This window comes from Aspergillus sclerotioniger, assembly GCF_003184525.1.
Source record: "Aspergillus sclerotioniger CBS 115572 chromosome Unknown BO94scaffold_3, whole genome shotgun sequence".
Lineage (NCBI taxonomy): Eukaryota > Fungi > Ascomycota > Eurotiomycetes > Eurotiales > Aspergillaceae > Aspergillus > Aspergillus sclerotioniger.
Window position 1 is genome coordinate 975,794 of NW_020290993.1, and position 19,231 is coordinate 995,024.

The following is a 19,231-nucleotide window of genomic DNA, read 5'->3' on the forward strand; positions in this document are numbered from 1 at the left end:
TAACAGCAATATAATGTTTTGACCGCTTAGTGTCATTTTACAGATGTGAGTCAAGGAGATAAATGAAGATGAATCATAAACTACAATGGCATCTATCTGCCAACGCCGGACCGACATATATGGAACAAAAAGAACCAATAAACCCCTTCCTCTGTCAAAAATGCTTCCCAAACAGTCTACAGAACAGTCATAACAATCCCAGTCGTCGCCCACCTAGACCACCTCCGAAGATACGAGATATCATTTCTTCCGACTCCTGGATTTGGGGGCCGCGTTAGAGGAGACGCTGGCTGCGCGCGACGTCGAGGTGGAAGTTGCTTTGCTCCCTCCCTTGACAGCTTTGACCTGCTTGTTCTGTGAGTTGGTTAGCGACAGTGATTTCAACCGAAAGAGTTGACAAGATGACTTACAACTGCACCGCCCTTTGTCTTTTTCTTGGCTGGAGGGCCATCATCATCCTCCGCCTCATCATCGTCGCGGTCACGTCCTCGGCCTTTACCGCTCTCCCCGTTGGTTTTTCCATCATCGGCTTCGAATTCCTTGGCAACGGTGTTCAATAGGGTGGTGCAGCGACGCCCGATCTCGACTGGGGTACGACTGAGGAAAAACCAGTCAAAGCGGAACAGAGGGGAGTCGCGAATCTCGTCGCGAATCTTCTCGTAGAGACCTTCGCCATCAACTCCATACTTGTCCAACATCACCAACAAAAACCGGTCTTCCTCTTCCGTGTATACTTTCTTGTTGGTGGTAGACACAGTGTAGTTGATCTTGACCTGCTGGAGGGGAACGCGGTACATCTCCATCTTCTTGCGAAGCATTTTGCGTTGGTGGTTCATCTTCCGTACCTTCTCCTCACCCTGCTCAATGACACGAAGGTACTTGGGATAATCTTGGATTTCCGTGTAGCGCTCCCAGAACACCTGCGCGTACTCCTCAATCTCATCCGGTTCTTTACTATCCACTTCGGTGGCGATGCCATCGTAGTCAGTACGGCCAAATTTGGCCGAACCGTTCACGAACTGCTGGAAATCCCGACGGTTCCAGGTGGAAAAGCCCTCCTCAGACATCCTCGCTTTCTCCGCCTGTTCCTCTTCTGTTAGCGGCACCGCATTGTCAATCTCTTGTTGCTCCAGATCACGCTCAGCCTCGCGCTCGCTCAACTCTTCCTCAGGGCCGTCAGGAAGCGGAACTTTGTATCCGATTTCTTTGTGAAAGTAGGCTGTCTCCTTCTCCTGCAGCTCTTGGAGCCCAGGTGGGAAGAACTGCCAATCATGAACAGCAATCTGCTTTGGTGCCCGAGGAACCTTTGGTTTGGGATCGGCCGTCCTACCACCAGTAGCCAAAGCTTGGCGATAGTACTTGTCGATCGAGTAGAACTGTTCCTTTCGCTCTCGCTTCGCTGGGTTGATCCAGTTGATACCGATGTCCTTCTTGCGATCTGTAAAATCTTTGCCGTTCCATTCGTAGGCGCTTTCAGAACTGAATTTCTGCAAGTCATCGATACCAAGTTTCTCGTACTTTTTGTTTAGTTCCGCAGTCCGTTCCTCACCCTTGCGCAAAATGCTGTCGATGTCATCATCGGTTATCTGGTGTTCTGTGGACAAGCTGCCACCATTGCCCTTCGTGTTGAAGACATTGGCAGCTCCGTGCTGGATCATGCCGAGTAACTCCTCCTTGGACGCGGCATTCTTGGTCTGTTGCTGGGCACGTCCCTGCTGGATGACAAGCTGGTCTAATCGGAGCTTCTGCGCAGCACGTTCTAATACTTTTTCTTCGATCGCATCCTCCGTGACGAATCTGAATACCACAACCTGCTTTGTCTGGCCGATACGATGAGCACGGTCCATAGCCTGCAGATCCGCCTGAGGGTTCCAGTCGCTATCGTAGAGCACAACAATATCCGCAGTTGTCAGATTGATACCCAACCCTCCCGCTCTTGTTGTAAGGAGGAAGACGAACTTCTCCGAGCCTGGCTTGTTGTAATCGTCGATCGCAGCGATACGGTCCTCATGGGCTGTTGTACCATCAATACGGCAGTAATTGTACTCACGGAAAACGCAGTAGTCTTCCAAAATATCAAGGACACGACTCATTTGAGAAAAGATGAGTACGCGACTTCCCTGCTTCTGCATACGCGATAGCAGCTTATCAAGAATGACCATCTTGCCGGCATTATAGACCAGGTGCTCATCAGTCGTGTACGGAGGGCCAGGTTCAGCCCCTTCAAAAAGATAAGGGTGGTTGCAACACTTGCGAAGCTGCATGACAATGTTCAGCAGACGGGTTTTCGACTCCCGCTTGCCGGCGGCACCGTTAACGGCATCGATATCCTTCTCGAGGATCTTCTGATACCATTTGATCTGCATTTCCGACATGGGCACGTATAGATTGACCTCTTTCTTAGGGAGCAGGCTCTTTTCGACGTCGCTCTTGACACGACGAAGCAAGAAAGGCCGCAAGACGCGATGGAGCTGTTGTACAACAGTGTCCTGGTCGGCGTCTTGGCCGGAAAACCACTGGTCAAATGCCTCCGAATCACCGAATACGTCCGGCAACAAAAAGTTGAGAAGGGCCCAAAGCTCGTGCAGATTATTCTGAAGCGGGGTTCCGGTGATCAGTAGTCGATTCCGGGAATGGAAAACTCGGATAATCTGCGCAAGAGAAGACTCCTCGTTCTTGATCCGATGGGCTTCGTCGATGATGATGTACTCCCATGCGAACTTCTTCAGGTGGGACTTTTCCCGGAGAACCATCTCATAACTGGTGATACAAACGTCGAAATTCTCATCAAGGAGCCGTTCATTGATTAACTTGTGCCGCTGCTCCTTGTCACCCTGGAGGACAAGCACATTGACTTCGGGTGTCCACTTTCCAAACTCCCGCTTCCAGTTATCAAGCGTGGACTTCGGAACGGCGATGAGATGTGGGCCAGTAATATCGCAGACATGTCGGAGGTAGCCAAGGAAGGAGATGGTCTGCAAAGTCTTGCCCAGACCCATCTCGTCGGCCAGAATACCCGAGATACCGTTTTCATGCAGCGAGACAAGCCAGTTCAGTCCTGCAATCTGGTAATCACGCATCTCGCCCTTGACGAACGGTGGGGAGTCCCGGAAGACTGTGCCGGTTTCGCCGCCACTTCTTTCGTCCTTCAACAGTTCGGCATCTTCCTCCTGCTCTGTCCTGCGACGTCTGTCACCGCCTGCACCGCCCGAGCGCGCAGTACCCTTCTTAGCCTTTGCCTCCTCCTCGGCGTTTTGCCGGTCAATCTCGGCCATGATCTCCTTAATCCGCGGGTTGGGGTTTGTTTCGATGAAATGACGGAACAAGTCTGTCAGACCGAGAAGATAGCGAAATCGTCGGATAGAGTCATCTTCCTACAACAGCATCAACCGTAAGCGACTAGACACACACGACCATTGCGCTGGCGTACCTTAGATTCGTCCAAACGACCGTGCTTCTTGCCCAGAATACTTTTCCTCATGTGAAAGGCTTCAGACCTCCGCCTCCGGCCATCCAAAGGCACTGCGTCGCCTGCAACACTGCTAGCCGTGGTATTGGGGTTCGTATCCGAATCCTAAGTCGGGTTAGCCGGGTCGTAGGTCGGACGAACAGCAATCAACGGGAACGCTTTTACCGTGTAGTCTGGGGTGTCCTGATATCCCTATATCCGACGGGTTATCAGCAGGAGCGCCTTCCATCGTCGAAGAGAACGCGCTTGACGATGATACATTGCGCAAAAGAGAGGAAATTGCGCCAACTCACCGTCATCGGCGCGTCTGCGCTATCCACCGGCACTGACGTGACGGGCTCAAGGTTCGCATCTGTCATTGGGGTATCTGCCTGTGAAGGCGAACCGGGAGTTGGGGCGAGCGAAGGAGCCATCACCATCCACAGCGCACCTAGCGCACGTGTTGGGCGCTATACAAGGCGGGACACGACTTGATATAAGGACAAACAAGGGTCGGAGCTATCAATGAGACCGATGGAAATATCTAGACCCACTAGCTGTAGAGAGGCCGGTTGTAGAGGGTCGGTTGGGAAAGAATGTGCCCGGAGAAGCGTAAAGGAGGTGACGAGGGAACAATCAATGACGGATGATGAAAGAACGAAGAAGCACCGCCAGTCGCGCTCATGGGATGGCAAATGGAATTTCATCGGAGAAGCGCGGCCAGGCCACGCGCTGATTGGGCGGGAGACGCGAGGCGTTACTGACTCAGTCATGAGTCAGCAGGGGGCGGAAGACCAGTTTCCCCGCTGTGGGTCACGTTACCGGGACAGACGCAAAGAAAGATCAGCTGCACCAGCGTCCTTTCCGATCGGTCATCACCAGTCCACGTCCTTTTGTTTGCTGCCGGAGCTTGCCTCTTTCCCTCTATATCGCCCCTCTTTGGGCCTGTTTCTTTCTTTCTTCCTCATCGGCTTACTTTTCGTGATCCGACTGCTTTTCGGTTGCCTCGGGGCTTGCCTGACCCCTGTTCACAAAGCACGGTTCAAGTCACCCCTCCTAGTGACGGCAACGTTATTTGTTGTCTTCCACCTTCACAAAAGGCTGCCCCAGCAGCCGCCACCCAGCACACCATGGACTCTATGAGATCTCTGAACACATCACTGCCTAGCTCAACACCTCGAGCACAGCCTCCTGAGCAACTTCTGCAGTCGTTCAAGGCCGCCGCTTTGTCCGTCACCAACCTCTATAAGAATGCTGTTTACGAACAAGCGCATGCCAAACAAGCCGGCTACCAAGAAGCAATTGAAGATCTACTGCACTTTCTAGACCGAGAGAACCTCGGTCTTGGGGATGGAGAGGGCTGGAAGGTTCGACAATGGGCCACAGAACGGAGTGATGGTATTGGGGCCCCCAGCGACGACGATGAGGTTGAGAAACAAACAAGAGGCGCGATACCAGCTGTAGCCCGGAAGGCACAGCCGGAATCCGAACCTATCCGGCAGCCATCCAAGTCGGCATCACCTGTGGCGGAGGAGCAAAGTGCAGCACCACCGCAGCAACAGCCTCCAGCACCTTCTTCGTCCCATGCCTCCGAAACCAACGATTTCGATCGGCCCACAATCTTTACTTTCTCTGCTGGACCAACCTTCCCACAACTTCCAGAACAAGAAATAGACATGCAAACATCGGACAGCTCGACTCCTGCGTCTCAGGATGGTGCCCCAGTCAGCGTCTCCGTTTTATCTCGAAACTCTCGGCAACAAAACCGTCACAACAACTTTTCACGACCGAACCCTCGGTCGTCCCCTCGCGAATCATCCGTCGGGCTTGGCTCGAAACGAAAGCTTGCCGTTCCAGACTTCTTCGACCTATCCGGGCTAGGCAATCGAGACATGTTCGGGGGCGGCAAACGTGGCCGCTTTACCTAGAAGATGTGGTATCGACGATTAGACGAGCATATTCTTACGGTCACGCAGCGGTCGATTGCTTTCTTGTGTTTTCTCTCTCTTCTACTTTCGGTGCATTAGGGGGAGTATTGCATGTGGCACTCCGGGCCACGGGTTGTTTTTCCTCTCCTGTCATCTTTACCTTATACTTGTGACTCATATCCTCCTTCCTTTCCTCTTGTTTTATTCTCCTTTCCCTATCCCATTTCCTTGGTCATCATATCTATTAAATTTATAGAGGTTATCAGACACGGTGATACCCGGTGAGGCGGCTAGTGTTATATTAATCGTACGATCCTTTCTATCTACTGCCTTGTATATTGTCTATTACGAACAGTGTAGCGCTTGACTTGACGTGCATTCCCTTCATCGAAACAAACCCAACGCCATGAGTAGAGTACATGATATACAAGTTGTTCTGAGGATATCAGTTGAAGGCCCTCCAAAGCCCCATGCCAACCAGGGTCGCCGAGATGGTTGCGATTCCTAGTTGCCGAGATGCCATCTTGTACTTGGTTGCGCTTTGCATGATTGTCTTTTCTTGCATCTTCAGGTTCTTCATGCCAGAGTAGTAGCTGTACACACCGAGACCGATGAATGCAGCGGATCCTATGAACGTTTAGACTTTGCTGAAAGACACATGGTGGGACGCTCAAAGAGAGTGCGCTGGACAGCTCACCGGTCACCCTGCAAGAAAGGCAGTCATCATAGGCATCTTCTGCAAGCGCACGCTTCGCGTCCTTGGGCTGAACATCCCAGGCGCCGGTATTCTCGGTGGGCGGGGCCATGTGGTATCAGCTGATAGGAAAGCCGGAGAAAGAGTTTAGCGACAGTCCGGACGAGGCTCGATCAAGCTCTACGGGCCGCATCCCAAAGGAAATGCATGGGAAGGCGGGGATCGGCGGCAGAACGGGGGGGTTTTGGACTCCACTAAAACGGGGGCCGATCGATCACTAACCATCATGCTGCACCATGACCACCTCTTCCTACTACGTTACGCCCCCACCGGTCGGGATAGGTCGCCATCGCCATCATGAGCGGCCAGATCGATGCGCTCTACATCTTTGATGAGCAGAGGCATGCCGTCCTTTCCAATCTTCTGGTTACGCAACAGTCACTGACCTGTCCTGTTCATCCAGCAATCCGATCGTCGAACAGGTCTATCGCTCCCGTCCTCCCTCCGCACCGGCCATTCTCCCCCTCTATCTCGCCCATGCAGCTCCGCGCCCTTCGCTTCTCTACATCCCGGGTACTACGCCGCCGGTGACGGTGTTCTCAGTAGTCCAGTCCAATTTATTGTTCCTGGCGCTATCCGAGGTCGATACCGAACCGCTGCTTGTGCTGGAATTCTTGCATCGGGTCGTTGATGTTCTCGAGGACTTCGTTGGAGCCCCCTTGCTTTCGTCGAAGCTGCAGGCGAACTATGAGGTGGTCGCGCAGCTGCTCCATGAAATGTGCGATGCGGGTATCGTATGCAATACCGAGCCCAATGCGCTGCAGGAGGTGGTGGAGATGCCGGGATGGATGGGGAAGCTGTTAGGTGGAGTTGGATTGCCTGGGTGCGTAGTGACCGTTGCAGAATGGTGCTGTTTCTTTTTTTGGGTATAATCATTCTATTTCTTAACCATGGACTAACTGAAAATGCCAAATACGCAGATCATCGACACCGATCTTGGGACAGCCCAATGCCTTGAAGCAATCGATGGCCGCCGCCGCCGCCCAAGGCCCTGCGATTCCCTGGAGAAAGTCTGGAGTGAGACATACCTCAAACGAGCTATACGTTGATATCATAGAGTCGCTTTCAGTCACGATAGCGCCATCGGGACGGCTGATCTCTGCGATATCCTCCGGCACGATCGCCTTTACGGCCAAAATATCCGGAGTACCCGATCTGCTTCTTTCCTTGACAGCGCCCGGAGGCCAAAAAGTCCTGGGACGAAAGTTTGAGCTGCCAGTATTTCACCCATGTGTAAGACTGGCGCGGTGGCGGGAACGCCCAGGAGAGCTCAGCTTTGTACCACCAGATGGACGGTTCATCCTTGCCGGGTACGAGGTGGACCTATTGCCAATGGATCCCGGACTTGACCAGCCCCCGAGTCATATGGAAAAGCTCTTCTTGCCTGCATTCGTGGATGTTCGCAGGTCGCTTGGGCCAACCGGCTCAGACTTCGAGGTCCGCCTCATTCTCAACACAAATTTCCCGGGCTATTCGTCTTTCAACCGACCCGGAGTCGGGAGAAGCGGATCAGGCACGTCGACGCCCTCTTTTCTCGGCGGAGGAAGCGGGAACTCGTCAATGCCGGCACTGGAAGAGGTTGTCGTGACCGTCCCAATCCCCAAAACGGTTCGGAACATCACAGACATGCAAGCAAGCCGTGGAGAGGCCCTATTCTCGCCCGGCAGCGCCACATTAGAATGGCGAGTGCCGACCAAAGACGCCGGCACAATTTCCGGGACAGCGACTCTCCGGTGCACCGTTGTGGGACACTATGCTGACGATGACCTGGATGACGACGTGGAAGAAATCGACGCAGACGCCAACCTCCTTCAAGGCTACTATGACGCCAGTGCATCTTACCAGAACGCCGAAGCAGACACCACGAAACGCAAGATCAAGAAAAAGAAGAAGAAGAAGGTCGTCAAGAAACCATCCTCCCGTGCAGCAGCAGCAGCAGCGACAGCAGAGGCTTCAGCTTCAGCCTCGTCACCCGCCGATCCCCTCGCCCTGCCTTCCGAAGACCCAGAACTTCTTGACGCATCCGAACCACACACCCCAACACCTCCCGTTGACCTGTCCTCTCCACAACCCGAATCATCTATCCCCCAGTCCCAGTCCCAGCCCCAGCCTCAATCACAGAAACAATCCCCCGCCCGCACGCCCCCCGAATCCTCCATCTTCCTTTCGGCCCCTCGCAAAACCAAGACCCAACTCAACGCCACCCTCATGCCCAACTCCGCGTCCGTCTCGTTCTCCGTCCGAGGCTGGCTCCCTTCCGGCATCAAGGTCGAAAGTCTGAACATTGACCCGCGCCGGAGTCGTGGACTAGGCGAGGGCGTGAAGCCCTACAAGGGGGTGAAGTATATCTGTGTGAGTCGGAAGGGCGTGGAACGGCGATGCTAACTAAGATAAGAAAGAATACTTCTCTGGTTATATATCTAACTACAATTGAATCTAAGATTTGGATATGGATGGCTAGTATCAGTGTATTGGAAGCACTCGACTGTACCTGGTAAACAGCACTATCTGGGTTTTATTGATCTTGATGGTGGTCAAAAGCGGTTTAGAGCACTATATCATAGGCAGATGTTCTATCATGTTCTTTCTCAAGGATCTATAGTACATTATTACTCCATGAGATGTCTGGTCTACCAGGGCTATATACTATTATAGTGTATATCTAGAGATATGCGTAGCAGAACAGTCCGGCCGTGGTACTCATGAGCTCCTTCATGGCGCGGGGCCTGTCATTGGCGTACCCAATGTTGATGACAGTCTCAAGGGTGGTGTTGGCCGAGGCAGGCTCGTTCAAGAAGGTGCCTGTTCCCGAGATAGCAGTCTGACGCGACGCCAGGTCCATGTTCTGCCAGATCCACCAGACGCGGTCGATCATGCCGTGGTGGTGCCAGAACGAGGGGTCGCCGGGACTCACGTAGACGTCACGGCCGGGGTCGCCGCCCATGGAGTAGTGGCCAGCGCCGTGGACGCCGATGGAGCCGCTGCCGGGGATACCCTGCATGGTCATTTCAAAATCCCAGATGTCGTTGTTGTCGACGAGTAGCGAGGCGATCTTTATGTAGGTGTTGTAGCGCTGCAAGATGGCGGTGGTCAGGCTGCGCTTGAGGCAGCGCGGGTTGTAGTCCAGCGGGTTGGCCACCGAGGAGGTGTTGCCGCCGGGCAGAGACAGAGCCGCGGGGCCCATGTTGACGGTGTAGTTCTGGAAGGGCCCGCTGGTCACACAGCCGCCGCCGCTGCCCGGGGGAAGCACAATCGCCGGGTAGTCGCCCAGGTACAGGTGGATGTCGCTCTGGTTGGGAATGTAGGCCCCGTTGCCCGACATCGAGGTGTCGCTGCCATCGAACACCTCCGAGTGCTCCATGTCGTCTGCGTCGGCACCCCAGTTCCAGTAGCTGGAGTGGATGGGTTAGTTCCGATCGATTAGAGGGTCAAGGGGGTTCCAGATTGGGGTGAAACTCACGGGAAGTCGCCCCGGTATCCGCACTCGTCCCGAAGAGCCTGTTCAAACTCGAAGGTGAAGAACCGGTGCCATGCAAGGAAAGTTCCCTGTGTTCATTGCCATGTCAGTGTCTCTGCAGGCTGGACTGGGCAAGGTTTGCAGGGTGTATGGACGTACCGTGTAGTGAATCTCCAAGGTCTGGTTGATATGGGTGGCCAGGAAGTCATCATATCGAGTCTTGGCACCTGCTGCAAGATGCGAGGGTGTGCGAGCGGGCAGATCCTGCAGACAAAGGACGGACTTGATATAGGCCTTCTTTTCCGGCCTGGAGAAATCCCTCCAGTCACGGCGGATGCGCAAGGTTTCCAGGGTGCAGGCCCGGCTGTCTTCCGAGCGGCTGGGGAGATTGTCGGTCGTCACTTTGTAGGCGTGGCGGGCCAATTGCTCTATTGTGGAGGCTGCGGCAGCTACAGCGGAGCTGGATGCAGCGGGGGAAGCACTTGTCGAGGTGGCCTTGTGAGAGGCAGTGGGCACAGCCCAGGCTTGCGAAGCAAGAAGGCCCAAGCTGAGGGCCTTGAGGGCAACCATGGCGTTGAGCTCCTGGAAAGATTGGGAGATGAGAGGGCAGAGACAGAACGGGAAGAAGCCTGCGCACAGAAACCATGGCGAGGCGGGGGAATGGCCGTCAATTTAAGTGCTTGACCCCGTTAGCCTGCATGTAGGTAGACATGTATAATTGTATGTCGCTATCAACGGCGCTGGCGGGGATCGGATGACCGGCAAGAAACAGAGCAAAGCCCTAATGGCCTGGATGCCAAATGGAGATAACGGCCATCCCCAAAGTCCAAGGACTGGGTCGATGCGCTGTCTGTCTGAGACTTGGCTACTCCACCCGGCACTTCCAGACTCTGATCCGGCTTTTTTTCCAGGAGGCCATGATTCACCATGAATTCGTAAAGGATTCTTAGCGAGGGCATCGTATAGCTTAGTCAGGTCTAGGATGTTGATTGTTTGTTGTTAACTTGTTCGTATGGCCGAAGAGGGAAGGGCAAACCGGACGAGATGGAAGGTCCGGACTGGGAAGGACCCTGATGGCCGTGCCGTACCTGGTAATTACGGGTACCGGAACCCCGCTAAGCAAGGCCGGCCCGAAGGAATCCCTGACCCGAAGCAGGTCTGTTCCTTTAGTCGCTCCACATTGTCAGCTCGCAGCCTTTCCACTTCCCCCCATCCCCCCCAACGACACTGACACTGACCGGCCTGAAAAAGTGGAATCATGGCCTCTCGGTGATGCTGGCCCGCTTGGCGATCGTTTGTGGTCCAAGTGTCTACTGCCCGCCTTCATAAATAATGGCATCCCTGGTTCAACCTCGTTGATGTGTCCTAGAACCAGATGGACACGAGATTAATTTCCTGTCTGTTTTCTTTACCTGACTACCCAGCCTCTTCTGTGGTCAGCACTTAATCGTGGGCCCCCTAATGGAACGACCGTCTTGTCTTGGTGCTTGACCAGGCGGGAGAAATTGATTACATCTAGATGAACCCTATCTCTAGTTCCACGCTAAAGTGCTGTGCCATCGGAGATAACCGCGCTTTCAACAATATACGTACGAATTACAGGGATCTTGGGCTCGGTCTGTGTTTAGCGTCGCCGCGGTTTTTATTAATCTGGATAGTGGATGCGCGGATGGTACGATTCCTTTGATCCACCTCCTAAAAACTGTAGGGTTGTTCCGAAGTTCTACCTAAAGCTCCAAAACTCAGTGGTAGAATTGTCTCATTGGCCACGTTCCTCTCTCCAGCCGTATCTGACGCCTGGAAATCGAATCCATTGGCCTCGGACAATGAGAACCCCTGCACAACCGCGGCCTTCTGGACCGAACTATCCGACTGGAGCCTCCTGGCTTGGTCTAAGCGAGATTATCTACATCAGCACTAGAGAGGACGAAGGTGGAAGAACCGAGCAGAACAAGGAGCCATTGCCTTTTGGGAGACGAAGTCGATGGATAATCAACTTTTAGCTTCGGAGCTGCTCCGGGTGCTCCTTCTATTGCAGCAAAAGGCTGTACCACTTCGATGACCTGAAGTATCCTAGCTTCAGCGATTTCTTGCGAAGCGTCTGCAATTAAAGTTTTCATAGCTTACAGGCGGCATGCTGAGCCAGCAGCTCATGTGAAAGCCACTACCAAGCTTTGATATTGCGGGTCCAATTCGACGCGATGCTATATCGTCTGCTGCCTCCTCCATCTCCCATGAATACTCAATGATTGTGCAATGACAAGCATACCCTTCCGAGTCGACTGTGGCTATGGCAGCAAGTTCCCATCTGGGAGGCGCGGGCCTGCCTGATGTGAGTCAGGGTCCCCAGATCCTGGCGGCCACATCAATTACCACAATCGTCGCACTCTTCGTGGTACTAGCCCGCGTATATGTCCGCGTCTTCGTCATCCGGAATGCAGGCCTCGATGTAGGTATCAAAAGAAACATTGCTAGTTGGAAAACATGGTTCTAACCCGCGTCTAGGACTATATCATGGTACTGACCATGGCACTTGTAAAAGCCCCCGGGAGCGCAATTATCAAATCTCCAGTTGCTGTATAAAAGAACTGACTTTGTGGTCGTATAGTCCCTCTCCGGGTGGGCCGTGGTTATACCAGAGGTCCTCTACGGCGCAGGAAGACATACGGTCTATGTCAAAAATACGGTCACGATAGCGATGCATCTGAATTTTGCCACCCAGGCTATCTATATGTGGGTGATAGGCCTCGTCAAGATCTCAATTGGATTGTTTCTCTTGCGTTTTGCCCCACGCCGGAGTTACAAGATCTTTATTTGGGTTGTTATGGGTATGTCACCTAGCAACTACGTGCTACGTCGAGAGATCACATTGTGAAGCGGACTTTCGGGACATAGGAAGAAGACTATGGAATCATCCTGATGGAAATGTTTTCCACTATCTTTGCGATATTTCTGGTGCCCATTTTCAAGAAGCTGATTGTTCTACTTGGTAGTCGTCATGGCCCTCTACACTATAATATTTTTTTTGGTCCGTCCTAACCATTTCCCCCCCTCTGCGCAATTAAACATCTAATTTCTCTTGACAGACCCTCGTTTTTGAGTGCAAGGATATGCGCTCCATCTGGGATGAGAATGTCAAGTCAAAGTGTTTCACGACCACACAGCTCTTAAAGCTGAGCTACACAAATACGGGTATGGACGGAATCTTGGTTGCTTCAGAGTGAAGGCGCTGTAGGCTGATACCTTCCAGGACTCAATATCTTGACCGACCTCATTTTCGCCGTCCTACCAGCAATTATGCTGCGGTACGCCAACTCCCTGTTGCCTTCACAGGCAATACCTTGACTAATGACCCGGCTCCAGGCATCTGCAAGTCAATCGGCGTGTCAAAGCCTCGTTAATTTGCATCTTGGGACTGGGAATTTTGTGAGCATATTTCATTATAGTTTTGTTGTCAAAGGATTACCTGCCGGGAAACAGTCTAACCCAAGTCATTGCTCTTTAGTGCCTGCGCCGCGGCGATAGTGAAGCTTTCGGTCCTGCCCAATTACGGCCGCACGGGGGATCTTTTGTGGGATTATTCAACCCTCACGATCTGGGTTGTGTAAGTTGCTTGAGTGTGTGGTCTCATTTAGATGTCGTTACTTGTGCTAACGCAGCGTCTCATGCCAGTGTCGAGTCTAACATGGGCATTATCGCGGGCAGCCTGCCCACCCTGAAGCCTCTCTTCAAGCAAGTCCTGGGTAGCTATGGGTCCCAGACGAAGACGCGCCCATATACATACGGCAGCAAACAGTATCGTCTGCACTCGTTATCGCGATCCCACCAGGGCCAGCAGAAGTCTCTTCGCAATGGAACTCTCAGCGGGTTGGACCCTGGCGGTGACCGCGAGGGTTCCCGGATGAGCCCCGGACACCTTGCCACGACGAAATCCACCACCAAAAGTCCCTACGGTGACAGTAGCAATTCCAGCGAAGAACATATACTGTCTCGTCAAGAGTCCCGGGGGATCATTCTTACGACCGAGGTAGTGGTGTCACACACCTCCGCGGCGGCAGTGGAGCGGAATCCCGGGAGGCGCGATGACATGGTTTAGTCGACAATCATGCTGCCATGGGATGGGCTACTTGGAGGCATTGTGTTTTGGAGTTGGGATTATGGAAATAAAACATATAACATAGTTATAGGAATAGAAAAGAAAACCTACTAACTGAAAAAGGGAAGATAAAAAAGGGTCGAAAGCTAAAACGAAGTACTACGTGACCTACAGTTTATCTACATCTCATATTCCATTCCAAATACAGCCTCAAGGAACTTGTTATACTTCCATAATGATAATGCAACTTCAGAATACATTTCACATATGTACATACCTAAAGTATCCCCCCTCCCCAAAATCATACATACAAACATACATACATACATGAAGTCCAATCAAATCAATCACCCTCCCCACCTCACAATTTGTGGATTCCAACCAACCTAGCCAACGCTGAAAGCAAAGAAAAACTGTACACGATGATACAATCATGAGGATGGATAGCTACTCCAAGTCCCATAAGTTCAATCAATCAGAACAGAAGAGAACAGAACAGAACATGCACCCTGTGAGAGTTTAGAGTTTGGCGGACCGGCGCTCGAGCATTTGGAGGGCGAAGTAAGCAACTGGTGATGAAGATGAAAAATGTAAGTATATGATGGTCGTGTTTATTAGTTGTAAATATTTGACAAAGGAAATAACAGAGACAAGGGATGAATTAGTATTAGAGGAGAATGCATGATGTATGGGTGGTATCGCAGGGTATTGCATCTATGGTAATGAAGCGGACGGTGTGCGTGCTAGATTTCACTCTCGGTCTGATGGTCGATGCGGACGGTAAGAAGTCTAGCATATCAAGCATCTTGAAAGGGATAGCGCGTGTTGAGTGGAGCAGTGGTAGGGGTGGGAGAGATTTCAAACGTATAGCCATGGTAAAGAGAAATCACTTACCAGCAGCAACAACCGTGGCACGCGCAGCACCGGATTTGGCGGTGCCGCCGCCCAAAGTCAGGATGTACCGGAGCCAGCTGAGGCGGACCTTCTTGCAGTCGCGGTCAAAGTCGGGGACCAGAGTGCTGACCTTCTTGAACAGGTCATCCTTGCCGTCATAAGGCGGGTAGCGAATAGCGAGGAAGGATTCGATCCAGCTGGGGCTGGTCGTGATGGTACGACGGTGCACGAAGACGTCGAAACTGGCCTTGCCTCGGTAGGCACCCTGACCACTCTCGCCAACACCGCCAAATTGGAGGGTGGGGATGTGCAGGGCGGCGTCGTTGACGGCAACACCTCCGGAGCGGGTCATCGACAGGACTGTAGGGTTACCATGTCAGTCTCTATAGCTGCAATTGGCGTGGGCAGACATACTCTTCTCAACTTCGGTCTTGGAGCCGAACGGGTAGAGACCCAGAGGCGTGGATTGGACGCCGTTGGCAATCTGAACCGCTTGGTCGATACTGTCAACGGGAAGGATAGGGATAAGAGGACCGAAGCTCTCCTGGGTGATCATGGAGTCTTCGGGAGAGTCCACCACGACGACGGTGGGTTCGATGAAGCGTTCCTTTTCATCCATGCTGCCTCCCATGACGATCTTACCCTTGGTGTTGTCAATCATGGCCTTGATGCGCTGGAAGGACGCATCGTCGATGATGTGAGAGAAATCCGAGGAATCTTTAGCTCCCTTGGGGTAGAACTCCTTGTAAGTCTTCTTGAACTCCTCAACAACCGCATCAACAAGAGGTCTCTCGACCAACAGGTAGTTCTGCGACGTGCAGAGCTGGCCAGCGTTCATCAGCTTGGGCCAGAACAATCGGCGCGCAACCAGTCTCGCGTCGGCATTCTTGGAGATGATAGCCGGGTTAATGCCACCCAGCTCCAGGACAATGGGGGTGAGATAGGGAGCGGCTGCCTTGGCGACAATGCGACCGACGTTAGCACTACCAGTGAAGAAGATCTTGTCCCACCGTTCGGCAAGCAGAGCCTGAGTCTCGGGGATAGCTCCCTGGACGACGGTGTAGGCAGAGGGGTCGAGGGCGGCCTCGATGATTTGCTGAATGACGACTGCGCTGTTGGAGGCCTTTTCACTAGGCTTGACAACGACAGTGTTGCCGGCGGCGATGGCGCCAATGACGGGGCCCAGCGTCAACTGGAAAGGATAGTTGAAAGCACTGGCCGCATCGCGGTCGCTGTTAGTCTTTTCTGTCGCCCAACCAAAAGGAGCGAGTTCCCAACGGAAATGAAAAACATACCCAATGACCAGCACACATCCCAGCGGATCCTTGCGAATCTTGGGACTCGTAAACTTAAAGGTGAGGTCAATGTCGTCGGCCTTCTCGTCCTTGACCCATTTGTGCAGATTGCGACACACAAACACAATGTCGTTGAGCAGCCAGGTGCTCTCGGCCATGACGGCCTCGAAGACCGGCCGGTTCAGATCCAGTCGCAGGGCCTCGTGGATCTCCTCGGTGCGGTCCTTGATGCTGTTGCACCAAGTAGATTAGCCAGAGATTAAAGCCTGGCGGGGAGGAGCCTCCGAAAGGTGGCAATTTGGGAGGACTTACGCCCAGTAGAGCTTACGGAGCTGAACCAGTCGGTACTCCACATCGCGAGTCTGGTGCTCGTGGAAGGTCTTTCTGGCTCGTGCCACCCGGTCGGCGACCTCGTCGACGGGGGTGTACTGGATGGGGGGGATGTCAATGGCGCCCATGGTGAAATAAGGTGCTGAGGTGTAGAAACTAGCAGGTGGAGAGGAGAGGTTGGTTAAAAGGATGCAGGATGCAGGAGGCGGCCGTTGAGCCGAAGCGATGAAGAATTGCGGAGCTTCACCGACCCCTGACGGCTGACGCACGGGGCTTTATCAGGTTGTCTAGTAGAGTCTAGTAGATAGTCTCCGTGTAGTGCCTTCAACGGGAGTTTGAGAATACGAGAAGGAAATGAACGGGATCAGGTCAATGGAGTATGGAAACGAGATCCTCCCCGTATCCCTCCCAAATATAAACCCCCGACCGCAGCCGGCCCAATAATGGAGGAATTCACCGAGCCGGTCTGCCACATGCCACTTTCCCCCTCCCCCTCCCCCTCCCCCTCCTTTTGCCTTCGCGAACCCATCTGGACCGCGGCACCGCCGAGGAGATCTCCAGGCCAGCCCATCTTCCAGCTGAGGGATCGCCTTCGCTCGCAGCAGGATCCTGGCTGACCGGGGGTTCACATGCCCCCATTCCCAGGATCCTCAGCTTGCGAGGACTTCGAGTCATGCGCCAGACCCACTTGCTCGCAAGCCGTCCTCCTTTCGGATAGCTCTCTGTAGCTTATCCAGAGTACACCTCAAACGCTGCACCAGAGAAGGTTTAAGTCGAAACAATGTGGTATAAAAAAAGCTAACACTAAGAATTCAAAAGCAACATGCTGATCTACCCCCCCACCTCCGCTCAGTGCTTGAACTGATCCTCTGTCACTCCCGTCCCCATGGCCGCCGTGCTGCTGATGCCGCCCGTCACCATCTTTAGCAGATTATCCACGTAATTGGCACCACTCCATTTCTGGTGTGTAACCACATCCACCCCCTGCTCCATCTCGGGCTCCTGCACCAATTCGCCGTATGCCCGCATACCTTGCTTCGCGTACGCCTTCGCAAACTGATCTGAGATCAGCGCCGTCGTGTGCAGACCCGCCAGGGTGATGAACTGCCAGCAGTATCCCAAGGCACCCAGTCGCTGGATGTAGGTCTCCTGCTCATCGCGCGACATTGCCTTCTTCCAGTTGAACGATGGCGACAGGTTGTACGCCAGCCTAAGCACCCATGTTAGTGTCCGTTGCTGCGCCAGTCAAAATCAAGACAACACTCACTTCTGTTCGGGCCACACGGCGTGAACGCCATCAGCAAACTCCTTCGCCTGAGCATAGTCGGGAAGCTTGCTCTCCATCCAGATCAGGTCCGCGAAGGGCCCGTAGGCGATAGCCCGGTTAACGGCGCACTGCGTGCCTCCCTTGTACCGGTAGAAGCCCTCCCGGGTGCGAGGGGCGTCCCAGTCCCAGTAGATGTCGACCCCGGTGATGCTCTTGGCGAGTTCACGGGCTTCGCGATTGCTCTTTTCCTTGGCTTTCTTCAGGTAGTCGTCAATGACGGCCTTTTTGTTGGCGTGTGCGCCCTTGTTGATGGTCTCGATGACAGCGTCGCTGAACAGCTTCAGGCCGGCCTGCGTAACCCATTGGTCTTCAATGGCTTGCAGCTCGAATCCGTTCTTGCCAGCCAGCTCAGCAGCCACCATCAGATCGTTAAGGGGCTGGATGTTCGGGTTCGTTGAACCAACGACGAAGGCATGGTCGCGGTAATCGATGGTGGAAGTGATGAGGGTGGCCGCTTCGGAGTCAGTTCGAGCAATGGCAAGCAGGTCGGTTCCTGAGCATACGTCAGTTGATGCACACACGGCTGACCAACACGGAAGGCTACATACCCATGATATCCGCCTGCGCACGGATAGCCACCAGTCGGTTGATGTGCTCGCTAATGGGCACGAGCACCTTTCCAGCCATGTGGCCACACTTCTTCGTACCCGGGGCCTGGTCTTCAATGTGGATACCAGCAGCGCCGCGCTCAACGAACAGCTTGGTCAGCTTCATCACCGCGGTCAAACCACCATGTCCAGTGTCGGCGTCCGCGATGATGGGCCGCAGGTAGTCGACGTTGGCCACCTTGCCCCGCTGCTCCTTGGGAGTAGTGATGCGTTCCTCGCGCTGTTTCCGGTCATGGAATAGCTGAGCCATGAACAGATGGTTGACCTTGTTGGGAACGGTATTCTGCAAATGGATCTTAGCAATAATCCCCCAATCAGTCACATATTCCGAGACCTACCATAGGGTAATCAGCAAGATCTGGAGATGGTTCGTCGGTGGACGAGGCAGTGGAGGAGCTCTGCCAACCAGAGACGTAGACGGTATCTAAGTATTTGGCCATCTGGGTGACCATTGTTGGGTCGAGACAGCCATAGGTGAAACTGGCGACTTTTTTCTGTTAAAGAAATACGTGAGTTCAGGCACGGCTCAGAGAAGTAGCATGGGCGGTGCAAACCTCAAAGTTGCTCTCCAAGATCTTCCACAGCTTCTTGCTCTGAACATTGGAAGGATAGTCGATCTTCAGGTTTCCGCGCTTGGCCACAATCTGCTCAGCAGTGAATGGACGCTTTGTGTGTCTCCATCTGGAGTCTTGCCACCACGCCTGGACGGCCTGGACGTCGTCGACGTACTTCCGGTCTTCGTCTTCGAGGTAACCCATTGTGTAGAGTATGAATAGGAGGTCACGAGATCAAGAGAAGATAAGCAAAAGTCTGAATTGCAATGGATATATATAATACAGTGTATCCAAAGATGATTATATAGAAGGAAGAATCCCCAGGATCAATCCCAGCAAGTCACAAGAAAAGAAAGTAGAGGTAGAGGGGAGATAGAGTCAGAAGACAGGGTAGAAAAGGGCACTCGAGGAAAGACACAAATTCTCAAGCCGGAATCACAAGCCAAAGACCCAGGTACTTAAGGACCAGCAGCTGGCATGCGCCATCTGGATGCGTCAGAGCCATTGACTGGCCAGTGGTCGGTAAACGTTCGGTTCAGC

The 19,231-nt window shown here is 53.3% G+C and overlaps 8 protein-coding genes across 8 annotated transcripts; 3 read left to right on the forward strand and 5 right to left on the reverse strand.

Annotated features, from left to right (window-relative positions):
- Window positions 1–30: 30 nt before the first annotated feature.
- On the reverse strand, window positions 31–4,116 carry BO94DRAFT_531144 (putative SNF2 family helicase/ATPase). Its single transcript, XM_025610835.1, has 5 exons — window positions 3,763–4,116; window positions 3,635–3,661; window positions 3,431–3,574; window positions 411–3,374; window positions 31–354 (listed from the first exon to the last, which is right to left on the reverse strand). Exons 1-5 carry the CDS (start codon window positions 3,880–3,882, stop codon window positions 241–243), a joined length of 3,369 nt encoding a protein of 1,122 aa, XP_025471988.1. The 5' UTR covers window positions 3,883–4,116; the 3' UTR covers window positions 31–240.
- Window positions 4,117–4,319: 203 nt separating this feature from the next.
- BO94DRAFT_620702 (uncharacterized protein) lies at window positions 4,320–5,741 on the forward strand. Its single transcript, XM_025616950.1, has one exon. The coding sequence runs from the start codon at window positions 4,579–4,581 to the stop codon at window positions 5,374–5,376; it is 798 nt and encodes a 265-aa protein (XP_025471989.1). The 5' UTR covers window positions 4,320–4,578; the 3' UTR covers window positions 5,377–5,741.
- On the reverse strand, window positions 5,670–6,229 carry BO94DRAFT_531145 (uncharacterized protein). The gene is made up of 2 exons (XM_025610836.1): window positions 6,074–6,229; window positions 5,670–6,003 (listed from the first exon to the last, which is right to left on the reverse strand). The coding sequence occupies exons 1-2, from the start codon at window positions 6,180–6,182 to the stop codon at window positions 5,822–5,824; spliced, it is 291 nt and encodes a 96-aa protein (XP_025471990.1). The 5' UTR covers window positions 6,183–6,229; the 3' UTR covers window positions 5,670–5,821.
- A 142-nt stretch (window positions 6,230–6,371) lies between these two features.
- BO94DRAFT_483886 (putative AP-3 adaptor complex subunit mu) lies at window positions 6,372–8,720 on the forward strand. The gene is made up of 3 exons (XM_025608939.1): window positions 6,372–6,471; window positions 6,534–6,953; window positions 7,051–8,720. The coding sequence occupies exons 1-3, from the start codon at window positions 6,428–6,430 to the stop codon at window positions 8,513–8,515; spliced, it is 1,929 nt and encodes a 642-aa protein (XP_025471991.1). The 5' UTR covers window positions 6,372–6,427; the 3' UTR covers window positions 8,516–8,720.
- Window positions 8,721–10,586, reverse strand: BO94DRAFT_508324 (tyrosinase family protein). The gene is made up of 3 exons (XM_025609658.1): window positions 9,747–10,586; window positions 9,591–9,676; window positions 8,721–9,522 (listed from the first exon to the last, which is right to left on the reverse strand). Exons 1-3 carry the CDS (start codon window positions 10,155–10,157, stop codon window positions 8,793–8,795), a joined length of 1,227 nt encoding a protein of 408 aa, XP_025471992.1. The 5' UTR covers window positions 10,158–10,586; the 3' UTR covers window positions 8,721–8,792.
- Window positions 10,587–11,877: 1,291 nt separating this feature from the next.
- On the forward strand, window positions 11,878–13,683 carry BO94DRAFT_455896 (uncharacterized protein; the record flags this gene model as incomplete). Its single annotated transcript, XM_025607679.1, has 9 exons — window positions 11,878–12,036; window positions 12,093–12,122; window positions 12,196–12,415; window positions 12,581–12,615; window positions 12,674–12,779; window positions 12,838–12,892; window positions 12,951–13,013; window positions 13,093–13,191; window positions 13,260–13,683. The coding sequence occupies 9 exons, from the start codon at window positions 11,878–11,880 to the stop codon at window positions 13,681–13,683; spliced, it is 1,191 nt and encodes a 396-aa protein (XP_025471993.1).
- Window positions 13,684–13,919: 236 nt separating this feature from the next.
- On the reverse strand, window positions 13,920–16,571 carry BO94DRAFT_531150 (hexadecenal dehydrogenase). The gene is made up of 5 exons (XM_025610837.1): window positions 16,185–16,571; window positions 15,873–16,103; window positions 14,992–15,791; window positions 14,578–14,937; window positions 13,920–14,252 (listed from the first exon to the last, which is right to left on the reverse strand). Exons 1-5 carry the CDS (start codon window positions 16,328–16,330, stop codon window positions 14,203–14,205), a joined length of 1,587 nt encoding a protein of 528 aa, XP_025471994.1. The 5' UTR covers window positions 16,331–16,571; the 3' UTR covers window positions 13,920–14,202.
- A 480-nt stretch (window positions 16,572–17,051) lies between these two features.
- BO94DRAFT_456578 (isocitrate lyase 1) lies at window positions 17,052–18,895 on the reverse strand (the record flags this gene model as incomplete). The annotated part of the gene is made up of 5 exons (XM_025607708.1): window positions 17,052–17,412; window positions 17,470–18,022; window positions 18,078–18,420; window positions 18,476–18,631; window positions 18,692–18,895. 5 exons carry the CDS (start codon window positions 18,893–18,895, stop codon window positions 17,052–17,054), a joined length of 1,617 nt encoding a protein of 538 aa, XP_025471995.1.
- Between the last annotated feature and the right edge of the window lie 336 nt (window positions 18,896–19,231).

Coding starts and splice junctions, on each gene's coding strand:
- BO94DRAFT_508324 (XM_025609658.1), bottom strand. CDS start 10,157: ATGGTTGCCCTCAAGGCCCTCAGCTTGGGCCTTCTTGCTTCGCAAGCC. Junction 9,677..9,746: donor CCTTGGAGATTCACTACACG/GTACGTCCATAC, acceptor CAATGAACACAG/GGAACTTTCCTTGCATGGCA. Junction 9,523..9,590: donor GGATACCGGGGCGACTTCCC/GTGAGTTTCACC, acceptor CATCCACTCCAG/CTACTGGAACTGGGGTGCCG.
- BO94DRAFT_531145 (XM_025610836.1), bottom strand. CDS start 6,182: ATGGCCCCGCCCACCGAGAATACCGGCGCCTGGGATGTTCAGCCCAAG. Junction 6,004..6,073: donor CCTTTCTTGCAGGGTGACCG/GTGAGCTGTCCA, acceptor AAACGTTCATAG/GATCCGCTGCATTCATCGGT.
- BO94DRAFT_531144 (XM_025610835.1), bottom strand. CDS start 3,882: ATGGCTCCTTCGCTCGCCCCAACTCCCGGTTCGCCTTCACAGGCAGAT. Junction 3,662..3,762: donor GCGCAGACGCGCCGATGACG/GTGAGTTGGCGC, acceptor CGTCGGATATAG/GGATATCAGGACACCCCAGA. Junction 3,575..3,634: donor AGGACACCCCAGACTACACG/GTAAAAGCGTTC, acceptor AACCCGACTTAG/GATTCGGATACGAACCCCAA.
- BO94DRAFT_483886 (XM_025608939.1), top strand. CDS start 6,428: ATGAGCGGCCAGATCGATGCGCTCTACATCTTTGATGAGCAGAG. Junction 6,472..6,533: donor TACATCTTTGATGAGCAGAG/GCATGCCGTCCT, acceptor CTGTTCATCCAG/CAATCCGATCGTCGAACAGG. Junction 6,954..7,050: donor GGTGGAGTTGGATTGCCTGG/GTGCGTAGTGAC, acceptor CCAAATACGCAG/ATCATCGACACCGATCTTGG.
- BO94DRAFT_531150 (XM_025610837.1), bottom strand. CDS start 16,330: ATGGGCGCCATTGACATCCCCCCCATCCAGTACACCCCCGTCGACGAG. Junction 15,792..15,872: donor GGATGTGTGCTGGTCATTGG/GTATGTTTTTCA, acceptor CGATGCGGCCAG/TGCTTTCAACTATCCTTTCC. Junction 14,938..14,991: donor CAAGACCGAAGTTGAGAAGA/GTATGTCTGCCC, acceptor GTAACCCTACAG/TCCTGTCGATGACCCGCTCC.
- BO94DRAFT_620702 (XM_025616950.1), top strand. CDS start 4,579: ATGGACTCTATGAGATCTCTGAACACATCACTGCCTAGCTCAACACCT.